At 38.7% G+C, this 12,506-nt stretch overlaps 1 protein-coding gene across 1 annotated transcript in view; it reads left to right on the top strand.

Moving 5' to 3' along the window:
- SCUBE1 (signal peptide, CUB domain, EGF-like 1) overlaps positions 1 to 2,755 on the top strand; it is a gene marked incomplete at its 5' end in the record, with an annotated part of 100,565 nt that extends 97,810 nt beyond the window's left edge. The window contains 3 exons of the mRNA XM_009696873.1: positions 77 to 229; positions 1,276 to 1,355; positions 2,458 to 2,755. Of these exons, the coding sequence (XP_009695175.1) occupies positions 77 to 229; positions 1,276 to 1,355; positions 2,458 to 2,610 (386 nt within the window). The remainder of the gene's footprint in view (positions 1 to 76; positions 230 to 1,275; positions 1,356 to 2,457) is intronic.
- Between the last annotated feature and the right edge of the window lie 9,751 nt (positions 2,756 to 12,506).

Here is a 12,506-nt window from a genome sequence, read left to right as displayed (position 1 = left end):
TTTCTGACCTCTAGATCAGGAAGGGTGCAAAAAGCTCTTCTATAAAGAACTTTTCTTTATTTAACCTTCTTTCTAGCTTCTCCTACTTCAATTACTACATATGAAACATGTCAGACTTATGAGAGACCTATTGCATTTACCTCAAGATCAAGGAAGCTCTGGATTCAGTTCAAGTCAAATGAAGGAAACAGTGGCAAAGGATTTCAGGTCCCCTATGTGACTTACGATGGTGAGAATGGGATTGTTTTCCATCTTTGTGTTATATCTGAATTACAGAAAATTGTCCTTTAGAATCTCTCTTACACTGATTACATGGAGAGAAGAATGAGGGAAAACTTGATGTGACTCATTTTTAGTCTAGTGAATTAGTTTAAAACCAGTTGCAAGGACTTTGAAATAATACCTAATTTTATTTTTATTACTTTTTCTAATGCTTTAAGGATGGACATCAAGTTACACAGAATTCTTTAAACTTAATCCTTATCCCACTGAATTCAACAAGACTCCTTTTAATTGGTATTTATCATATGCATAATAAGAATACTACTAATTGCTGTGCATTTTAGGAAGCTCCTTCATCAAGTCCTACTGGTAACCTGCACAGTTTTGAACATTATAAATTAATAAAATCACAAGTCCAACAGAGAAAATCAATGATGCAAAAAGAAATATCCTTTCAGTAATGTCTTTCATAAATCCACATTTTAAAACAGTCTGACTTGTCATATAAATTATGCATTAAACTGTATATTTTGGACCTTGGGATGATTTCTGTTTTAACAAAACAAAGACTTTTCTATGATACCTTTGGCAGCTGTTAGTCCATCTGTTTTCCAAACACCAGTGCAATTTTGTGAATGATGAGAAAATCTGTATTCAGCTGGTCATTGAGGAATCAAAATGAGAGCTCTTCTCAGGGCAGAAAATGAGGCTCTCTCCCTGACTGTGCTGCTGACTTCACGTATGACAGTTATTTCATATCCCTGGTCCTGTTTCTTCATCTCTAGAATGCAGATAATAAAGCATTATTATCTGGAGGGAGTAGTTTTCTGGGGCTAAGTTAGTATTTATATGGATAATTCAAAATTACTGTTCCAAAGCAGTACAGAATTTTCATGTGATTAGATTAGACTACAGCAGCTTGAGAGACACTGAATAATTAGCTGGATACTAAATTTCTCAGCTCTGTCTGGAAGAGGAAGTCTAGCTAATGTCTGGCTATTATTCTCCCAAAGGATGTCACAAGCAGTCACTTAACTGATCTTTATTTTTCAGAGGATTACCAACAACTAATAGAAGACATTGTTCGAGATGGCCGATTATATGCATCAGAAAATCATCAAGAAATTCTAAAGGTAAGAAAATTCTACTTTATGTGAGGCTAACCAAGAATTTCTTTTACTAAATATTTTCCCAAGATAGTTCTCATTGTCCTGATAGGGTCATAATATGTAAACCTCAAGTGTGACCCTGAAGTAAATTCTCCGTCTTCTAAGGTTTATGCTGGTATTTGGAGCAGCACAAAATCAGTAGCTCAACTGGGCTGAGCACATGCATACATCCTTTTCAGGAACGAAATGAAATGTATGCTGACCTGATTGTATGTTAGAAAAATTAGTCAACCAATAGTGAAGAACCTATTGTTTGAAGCACCTTCTTCAGCTTGTCCGGCATGTGTTCAAAGTTAGAATTTACCTAAATCACTGTCCTGCCTCAACAAGACATAACCATAATGTTGCATTAGAAGCTGTCCATGAAATGGTTTCCCAAAGGCACAAGCAACACATTGGAGAGAATTGTGGAGGAAGGCTGCTGGGCTGCCACCTATAACAACTAACTAATGAAAACTGAAAAAAGGCTGTTCACAAGGCAAAATTCAGCCCTGTAAATGTACGGCTTGGAAGGACAGGAACTGATTAACAGCCAGCTCCCCTGACCAGCCCTGCCCATATTCTGTCACTAGAGCTTTGAAGTTACTTGTGTCCCAACTGCAGCATATATGGTCAGGCACATGCTCAGCTGGGGCTCTGAATCAAGACTTTACCAAGGTACAGGAGAAGGTCCTTGAAGAGCTGAGCATCACCAAAGACCAGCCTTCTCTCTTGTTCATGGAGGGAGGGCCCCGGACAACAGCGTGAAACAGGCTGGAAGGGCTGTCAGAGGCAGTTTGCAATTCTAATGCCTGACTTCTGCAGCCGGTTTGTGGTTAACCCAGCTGCTACCCTCTCAGTTCAGGACTCTCCAGGAACGCTAATTGCAAAAAAAAGTCCAGCACAGTAGAAAGATTCATCAGTATAAAACTCCACAGCAAAATGGAGTAGTTTCCTTACACTGCTTTACCTAGAATCAAGTTTTGCAAAAAAAAAAAAACCTGATTGTTGTTCATTAATTTTGAAAGCTGTGCAGACACTAAATCCAAACCCTATTTTTATCTAATATATATGTTGTCTCCCATAGGACAAGAAACTGATTAAAGCTCTCTTTGATGTACTGGCACACCCACAAAACTATTTCAAGTACACAGCACAAGAGTCAAAAGAGATGTTTCCAAGATCATTTATAAAGCTACTGCGATCAAAAGTTTCCAGATTTCTACGACCATACAAATAGTCTAGTGGTATTCAATTTTTGGTTACTTTGCATTCCTGTCAAATATTGTCTTTGCTCCATAGTAGAAACATTTGCTAATTTGAAGGCTCTTTTTTGCAGTCTTTGTTTTCAATTGTATATTGAAGAATACCTATAATGTTTTATACTCATTAAAAGCCAACATTCTGAATGTGATTTTTACTACAAAAAAAAAAAATTGTGCATCCCTGAGTGCATCTAGTTGAAGATCCAAATTTGTGTCTGCACTAGTGTGTCTTCACTTTCCATTTGAAATTACATTATGTAGAAAATATTCCTTCTAGCATTTATTTTTCATCAACAGTAACTTCCATCAAAGCAAAGTAGGTATCTATTCAAATCTGATTAAACTACCTGCAGATAAGTTCTGTTGTAGAAAGAAGTATGTAGTATAAATAATATTTGGATTTTGAATTGCACTTGAAGTTTATATTTGAATCTTTAGAAGAAAACAAAACAATCTAAATTTTGTTATTTCTCATTTGTGGCTTAGTGGAACCTCTGTCCAACTAGAAATCAAAAGAGAAAAAAAGAAGAAAGAAAAAAAAAGAAATGGATGTATAATTTTGTTTTACGAATTAATGAGATTGAGTCCCATGCCCTAATCTCCTAATGTTTTTATCTGTCCTTTTCTAAACTTCTTCAGAGGTTTGCCACTGTCAATTACTTCATTGAAACAGATTTAGTTCTGGATTTCCGTACACCACTTGGTCCCTTTGAAGGCATTTAAAATACAACAACAGTGGTAGTCTTGTTTTTCTTTCCGTTAATAGAGCATCTAATTAAGTACAATATATAAATATATAAATATATACTTCTATTTGTGGGTACATTAGTAATATTATCTTTAGTTACTGTAAATATTATTCATGCTTAAATCTTTACTCCCACACATCCTATTTACTCATATCTATTTGTAACTTTGCTTAGATGATTAAATGACTTCTCCAAGTGCTTGTCACTTCCGTTAACACCAAACTGAAGGCTTCTGAAGTTTTATAATACTGGATAATGATTTACTCTGGGACAATCTCTTTCAACATATATTATTCCAGGAAAAGTAACATCAGTTATGCAGATAGTCAAGTGCTGTCCAGTAAAGGGTCAGCTATTGCCTCTTCCTTGGGCACCCCTCACATGCAGACCAACAGAGTTACCCCTGAGGACGACACACACGAGAGGAGCTCACCAAGGAGGAATTTTTGTTGGAGCTGCTGTCTCCAAAATGCTGGGAACATACCTGTGTCACAGCCCGAGGCTTTAAGGGGGGGAGGGAGTGAACAGGACACAGTTTTGCAGATGAGTTGGAGGGCAGGCCCTGCAGCCTTTGGAGACCTGGCGCTCCCTTTTACCACAAATTTGCAACTGCAGTGCCCATCAACCACAGGGACTGTATGGTCTGCAAGAGAGCAGTAGCCTCATGTTCAGCCTTCCTCAGAGTCACAGGTACTGGTGGCTTAAGATGATGATAAATCCCGTGTTTCCTGTTGTTTCCTGGCACAGGAGCTAATTTCAATGAGAGAGTAGCTTTTTTTCAGTAGTATTTTAGCTTCTTTTAAGTCCCTTCCTCTTATATATCATTTTCCCTTTTGATCCTACAAGTTTACTACATGGAGAAATTAACTATCACGCCAGCTTCCTTTCAGAAAGACTAACATACAGTTTTGCTTCACTGCATTTATTTTTTTTGCGTATCCACCGTGTAGTTTAACATACCCTTGGATGCTCTCAAAGACCCACATTAAGGGTGGTTATGGTTAACTTCTTACACTCTTTTTGTCTTTGAGCAAGTACTGTTTCAATTTACAAAGTTGGTTTCTGTTGGCTACACGTGGTTGAAGATTCCATTTCTAAGAGACACCTTAAGTATTCTGTTCAGTTTTCCTACTTAGTCATCTTGTAATTTTGCTTGCCTTGCCTTCTTTCCTTTTCTGTTGAAGAGTATCATTTTTTTTTTTCTTTCTATGCCTGAACAGTTTGTTTAGGGTCTAACAACTCATTTTTTTCACTCATGGATCTTAGGTCTTTGATGAGCTTTCTCTTTATATAAACCCTCATTTCAAAATGTAACATCTCCATAAAAGTCCTTTGTTAAAGGCTGTTAAGCCTAACCTTTTGTGAGGATGTTGAAACTACTTTTATTACATATTCGATATGGGTTACTAAAGGTGGACATTCAAAGGAGAACATCTCATCAATCCTAGATTCAGTGCATGCCTGGAACAAAAAAAGTTACATGTCTTTTTTTCCTTAACAGGAATTATTCATAGAAAAAAAATTAAATCTTAAAAAAGCAAAAATACTCAATTAGGTATAAGTGTATAGCTAAAAAACTACTTCAGCCAAACAGTATTTCAAAGTCTGATAGGTTATTCAGAATGATTAGAATGAGTCAAGATTGCAGCCATTCTGCTGAAAGATATGAACAAAAAGATATGAAAGATGTGGAGAAGAATAACTTCCTCATTTGCTGAACGATTTGCAGCGATCTTTAGTATTTCAGACTTCAGTAAGCGAACTTTGGAACCTGATGCTGTGCAGTGAGTTTAGTAAAATCCTTGCTAAAATTTTTGCCTAACAACGGACACATTTGGACATAATATCGCTGTATGACAGTGGTGCCAAGCAGGACAAACTTCCTCTCGGAACAGGGCTGAAAATAATTGCCTTACAAGTTCAGAAACCACTGGCGGCACCATAACATTTTCCAGGTTCTTAGCTATGTGGGGAATCCAGTGCCAGATAGCAACTACAAGAGGGACGTGTCCCAGTTGCTGCCACTGTTAGTGGGACCTCAGTAGAGCTGAGAGAGGTGAACACAGGAGGGACCAGCTGCAGTTAGCTCTGGTACCACTTTCCCTGACTTACAACCACATTAGACAAAACCAGGGTTTTCCCTGGTTCATCCTGACACACAACCTGGGAGCGTGTGTGTTAGCTCCTATTCCCCAGAGCCATATCAGGGCATGGACTCCACAGTCAGGACAGGGTGCTCAGGGACTTCTTTAGCAAATGCAGACTTCGTGTTGCTGAAAGCAGTGAAAGAAAGAGAATAATTTGGCCTTCAAAAGTATACGGTGAAATGCTTCTGAATATATGGGGGGTTCATATGTGATATATTTAGAAAATGAGTCAGGTTTGAATGTTTGCAGCTCTGCATAGAAATGCCCTTGGATGTGCAAATTTCTAATGAAATAAGTAACGACAAGTGGTATAGAGGTCTGTCTGAACCAATTTCAGCTGATTTGTACAACAGCACAGAATTTTTACATCAGCTCTAAAAGTTAAAAATGCTTTGACTTTCATACTAGATTTATAGTTACAGAAACTGGAAGACACCAAATAGAAGGCGAGCTCAGCTCTTTGTTTGTTAATGTAGGTATAGGATGTCTTAATTGTCAGAAGTCAGAGCACATATCTATACTACTATACTATAACAGTAAGACAAGAAGGAATGTCTTCTTCTATGGGGAAGACCTAGACACATTTGGGAATCAAAAAACATACATGGAGAAATACGGGTGCCTTTAAGAAAACCATCTTCGTGAAATGAATTGATACATCACTGAATATAAAAATTTGGCTTTTACCCTAAATGTGAAATCTTGTGTTTAAACATATTCAATAAACACAGCCCTGTATCTGCTCTTACAGAATCACACGTTATATGCAGGATAGGTGCAACGTGTTTATGTGTTATTACAGGAAGGCTGCAGAAGTGTCCATTTGTGATTGCCCAATTCCATGTCACAAATGGAGCTTTTTATTTTCAGTTTGTAAATGCCGGTATGCTTAAAAGCTGCACCTGTAGCACTTACCATTTTAAGCCTCTCCTCCCGCTTTCAATACTGCACTTATTTTTAGTGAGGTGGTGGTGAATCATCCCTAAACATGCCACCAAATCACCGCCTGCGTACCTGCTGCAGTCCAGGAGACTGCAACAATCAGAAGTTGCTAATGAAGCCCTACGTTGTGCTGTGAAAGTGCTGGTTAGTGATTGCTGTGGGCAAGGTGTCTGCGTGTGTCATTGGAGTACAGGCAGCATCAGCATTCGGTGTTCAATAGATTGCCACCTGTTATCTTGCCTGCAATAGCAAGATTTAGTCTGCCTGAAGATTTAGCTCACAAAAACTGGATTCAAAGCTGCTGAAGTCTTCTTTCAGCCCATTTTCTTGCCCTGTCTTCCTTCCTCCATCATACATTAGATTTCTACCTAAAGACCAACTTTTTGAAAGAAATTTATTTCCTCGTGGTGCCTCCCTCATAGAATAAAGTTAAATCAGTGTGTTATAACTACTGAAGATTTAGACTGATCTTTCCTACACATCAGCTTCGTACTTAAAAGCTTACTTAAAACTAGCTTACCTAGTAAGCTAGGTTTAGTTTAGTTTAAGTTTAGTTTAGTTTTAGACAAGCTTAAATAAATACAGGCTTGGTCACAGAGTTTTCAGAGTCTGCATTCTAAGTTGTCAGCTGGTTTTGCAAAAGAGCACAGCTCACCTATAGTCCTCTGTCTGCAAGCAGAACGCAAGGATGATGCCACATGAACAGGAAACATGCTTATGTGCATTAAACATTCAAAGAGGAAAATCAAACCCCACCCCGTGCCCCTTGGTAAGCCTGCCCAACAATTCAAATTTCTCAAGTCAGTCTTACCTACGAGCAACCCAGTTTTAATCATGCAGTAACAAGTTACGAACTTCAGGAGCAAAAGTAGTGGTATGATTCTTATACAGGAACTGCTGACGGGTCTTTGCCAGCAAACCCTAACTGCTCTATGACAGTTCCCATGTCTGGACTCTAAATACCTTTGAGTGCTCTTAAAAAAGGAGCTTCAACAGAAAATCTTCAACAACTGAATCCAGTGGCAAATTTCTCAGCCACCTCAGGGGTCTGGATTTTCCCTTTTCTAATGATGGGAATGAGCAACACACACATAGTTACTTGTACTGTGTCATGAGTTCAAGTAGTTGCATTTTTTTCATAGTTTAAAACCACTGATTGACAGGAATGGTAGTAACTGGAGAAGTTCTATAGACTCTCAATACTTTGAGACTTTAATGAAATAGTTTTCTAGGATGAGAAACTGTTGTAAGCACTTGGAGGGGGGAATTTACTTTTGTCTCCCATAAGAATTTATGGAAGAAGGGAAATTTCTGTAAGGTAATATGAACTTACTCCTCAGTGTGAGACTTGGATTCAGAGAGAGGTCTCATGTTTTATCAGAACATTTTTCATCTGAATAGAAACAGACTGGGAAATAAATTCTTAATGTCAAAAAACTGTTATCTAAGTATCTGAATATATACAATTCCAGTTTGTTATTTCATTTATTTATTCTGTTTCATCACTAAGCTTTTAATCTATAAAATTAATATGTAATATACAAGAGTAAAATGTACAGAAGTACCTTTAGATGTAATAATTTAAACCATCTGTATTCAGAAAGCGGAGATAACAAGTTTAAAGATATACAAACAATTGCAATTCAATTTTAGCTGAATTTCTCAATATCTAGAAAAAGAAGTGGCTTTGCGTAATTAAACTTTATTTTAATGATTGTGAAAATATCTTTTTTAGAGTTTGTTACTTTTTTAATTAAAATTATTTTGTAAATATTGTTTTCTATGTTTTATACCTTAGAAAGGCCATTAATTTGCATTGACAGCAGCAAATACTAAACACAGTGATTAAAAAGGTACTTTAGGAAACTGAGATGGATGTAGTCAGATTCATCCTTCCAGATCACTGCTTCTGTTATTTGTGCAGTCTCACCTGCCATCATAGGAAGAGTTCTCTGGGGCAATTTAACCTGCTAATTTTCATATAATTGACGTGTCAAGTGTCATTCTGAAGTGCTTACCGTTTTCATAACATAAAAGAACATTAAAGTCACTGCTAGTTCTTCTTCCATTGTTAGGATAAGAAACAACACAAAACTCAGAAAGAAAAGGGAATTCAAAAGATTGTGCCCAAATATATTATAAAGACAAAGAAAGGTATGGTATCTCAGTGCTCCTAGGTAGCAGTGGAAGTGATAAAACACCTTATATTGGATTGGATCATAAAGCCTTTTTTAGGCAAAACTGCCACTGAGGTCAGTGGTTGTCTCACCTGCCTAAAGTTCACTATGATCATGTCCATCATCTGTTAAGCAGGAATTTCTGGTAGACAATTTCAGGGGAAAATACCTGGCGTGTAATACTGGTTTCGGTACCAATTTGCTCTGTGTAAATCACTGCTTAAGAGTGACATTTTGAACTAAACCCTTGTAGATGCTGCTGGGACTTCTAAGCTTTATTACCAATGTAAATTATGTACAAACAGCTATTTCCATATGAAATGTACCATGATAGTTTAGAGCAAAGATAGTGAATAACTGTACAAAATTTGATACTTAGAAAATAAAATACAGTGGTCTAAGCTTTACCAATATTTTAACAATACTGTCAGATTTGTAGTAGAAAATGTTGTTGTAAATGTATCTTATAAGAAAATACATTTCCTTTTGCCTCTGTATATTAATAGCTTTGATTTCTATGTCAAAGCTCAAAATGAAGCATGTAATAAAACTTTTGTTAAAATCACTTTCATAATAAATGTAAAATGGAATGGATACGCCTGCCTGCCATTTATTTGTGTACATGGAAAAGGCTCCACGCACCAGTGTAATGTAGACAGGAATTGGAAGATAACTTCTGGTTTTTGATAGTATTTACATACTTCGGTCTAATTTTCATCTTTAGGCAACAAAGAGCTTTTTCTTTCTCATCGAACAACTGGAGTTTGTGAGTGCTGGGACACGGAGTTAGGTTCCTTACAAATAGACTTCAAGGAGAGTTTTTCAGAGCAAGAAGAAATCCTCGCTACAGCAAAGCATCACATCACCAACATCCCTCCAGGACCTTTAACCTTTTCTTAAAATAACTCTGATGTTACTATGCGTATCTCATGGAAGTGCCCTTTCCTGCAGCCCTCTATTGAGAAGCGGCCTCAAGGCAAGAAAAAGAGGACAGAGGCTCTCTTCTGCTGGTGGCCTGATGGGCTATTCCCACCACAAGCTGTTGAGAAGACCAGTGACTTCCAAACTCACCTGCTGCTTGTCCTGCTGAGGACTAGGTTGAGAGGAAACTACACTTGCACCCAAAACGATGACTTAGAAGAGAGATCAAAAGTGTCCTTTCCCCCCTAACACTGATGTAGAAAAAGTGTATTTGCCCAGGCCCTCCTTGTTGCTGAATTTCACGATGATGGTTATACTCTTGCAGTCTAAGATTACAAAGCAAGTAGAATTTGTACAATCAGTAGCCCAAGTGAAACTCCTGATACTGGTAACGATGAAAATGGATGATGTCAGACTGACAGAAAATAGGCTATCTGTAGTGACCTCAAGAGGTCAGTTAGATCTGATTTAAATTCTTTTGCAGTGCAGAAAGTGCAAGTTATCACTGAGGGTACTTAGCAGACCAGACCACACAAAAATCACAGATTTTATTAATTCCACTGATAACACCTGCTAACAGGTTTGCCACTCAGCGGTGCTTGGGAGGAGATGAGCACAGCCTGTGGAGCATTCTTAACTCTACAGCAGCCACTCACTGCAGAACAGGCAGGAAACCTCACATACCAGCACAATGTATGGTATTCTGCTGATACTTTAATGTAAGCAGTTTATCTTGTAAAGAGAAAGCATTTATCATATGACAGTATGCTCCACTGATTTTATATTTGTTGTAAATGATATAAATACTATCAGTATGACTATTGGTGTCACTGACACGTTTGAAAAGCAGAAAGAGAGAGACAGCTAAATTCTGACTGGCTGCAAAAAATCAAGTACTGCCTTTTTCAGGTGGTAGCAATCCACTTGGGTAATATGGGCAGTTATCCTCATTACACTCCATGAAGATACAGCATCACTTTTATCAGACTACAGATGTGCCTTGTGAGGTGGCACTCAGCTGTCTTTATAGCTTCCAAACTTTAAAGGAGTAATACGAAAAGTCAGCTCCTATCAAAGACAGAGAAAAGCTGAACTCAAAAGTTTCTAAAGGTCATTGGAAGTCAAATTAATTACTGTTAATGAAGAGTCTGCATACAAGGGCAAAAGCCACTGAAAGTTCAGCACTTGTGACAACATGCATTTGAGTACAAGATTCTAGTTTACTGAAATAGGCATTGCCTGGTGAGAATTCCAGAGCGGTCCATTCTCATTTCAGAGCTTTCCATGACTTCCCAACACGCTCACAAAACATAATGGCCTGATGAACAGCACTCCGGCACAACCCTGCAGGTAAGTGAAGGCAGACTGGGCATAGCTGTATTCTTCTCTTTGTTCAGCCATCAATGTTGACTGACTCCTGGTGTTACAGAAAGGGTCTGTCCTGTACAATCATAATAAATGGATATTTTTATGTCTTAAAAATAACATCTAAATGAGCAGTCAGCTGTGAATGGCTGGCAACATTTCACGGAATCTTTATGTAAGTTGCAAACCAGACATCATTCCCAGAGCATTTTTAGGAGACATTGCCCTGCTCCAGGTGCATTTTCTTTCTGTTTTATGTAGGCCTGCCGAACTCCTATAGCACATGAAGCTAACACAGCTGCAGTCTGCTTTCTCCTGCCCCTGAGTGCATCTTGTTGCTGCTGTTGCTGCCTAGTGCCCCAACAAATTCCCTTCTATCATGTTGCTAGGTAGGCAGCATAAACATAGATGCTCTTGCTCTATGTAGCCACAGACTAGTTTTGCTACAAAATATTTCCATGTTTAAAACCTAAGAGAAGCACCGTAAGTGCCCATCTGTGCATTTCACCCAATATGGTATTTATTTAGGAGTAGCCACTATTACCAGCCACGGCTTTTTTATGATCATTTGAGGAGACCCCTCACTGACTTGATCTAGAGAGCCCGAGGAGATGGATGCTGGGCACCTGGCCCATCAGCATCCTGAGCCAGTCCAGCATGAAGGTGACACACATACCAGTTGTCATCTCTGCTGTGTGCTTCCTGATGCATGGTGTGAGAGAACGCTACACTGCAACAGCACTTCTTAACATGTAGAATAACATGCAGAATAACATCACCTCCGGCTCACTTGTGTGTACAACAGTATTCCTAAGTAATGGTCCTACTTTTATAAAAGTAATATATTAGACTACATGCGCTGTATTCCTAAAGACAGTGCAAAGGGAAGAACAGGTATCTGAAGGCAGCCAAGCAGCTTGTTACAAACTGCAGCACTGGCTGTGGAGGTGCAGCAGGATGCCTTGGGACTAAGGGCAGGACGTTGGATTGCCTACATGGATGCAACGTGAGGTGAAGATCCTTGGAGCTGCCTGGCAAGCTGGTTTTTCATATTGTACCCCTGGTATGAGGGCAGCCTCCCTCCACCCCAGTACTGCATGAGCAGCAAGAGAGCATCTTTGAAACTAAAACACCTGCGGTTGTCAGCATGTGTTACGTCAGCACATAATATAAATGCAGTAAATATGTTCCTTGGGGGATACAATGAGTAAAAGTATTGATTGTGCCAGACAATTTGTTTGGCTTAATATCCTTAAGACACTGATCTCTTGACAGACTTTTAGGCCAAAGACTTCAGTCCAACCTGCTAACATCATTCATGCACCTGCAAGCTACCCTCCATGGCTCTTTTTCTCCAGGGCTTTTTCCAGACTCCACAGTCACATGGACACCCGTCCAAGATCAAAACATGGCTTTCCCTCCTTGCTCTGGTGCCCATCCAGCCACACAACAGGACAGTGCAGCCCCACTGTCACACGGTAGCCGGGGTATGAGAAAGAGACTTTGTGTAAGGCCCTTGATGGACTCCAACTGACAGGTGAGTGTTGCAAATTTATTTCTCTCTCCTCCT

This window comes from Cariama cristata, unplaced genomic scaffold, assembly GCF_000690535.1.
Source record: "Cariama cristata isolate BGI_N322 unplaced genomic scaffold, ASM69053v1 scaffold8023, whole genome shotgun sequence".
NCBI classification, from domain to species: Eukaryota; Metazoa; Chordata; class Aves; order Cariamiformes; family Cariamidae; genus Cariama; species Cariama cristata.
This window is presented reverse-complemented; position numbering and strand designations above follow the sequence as displayed.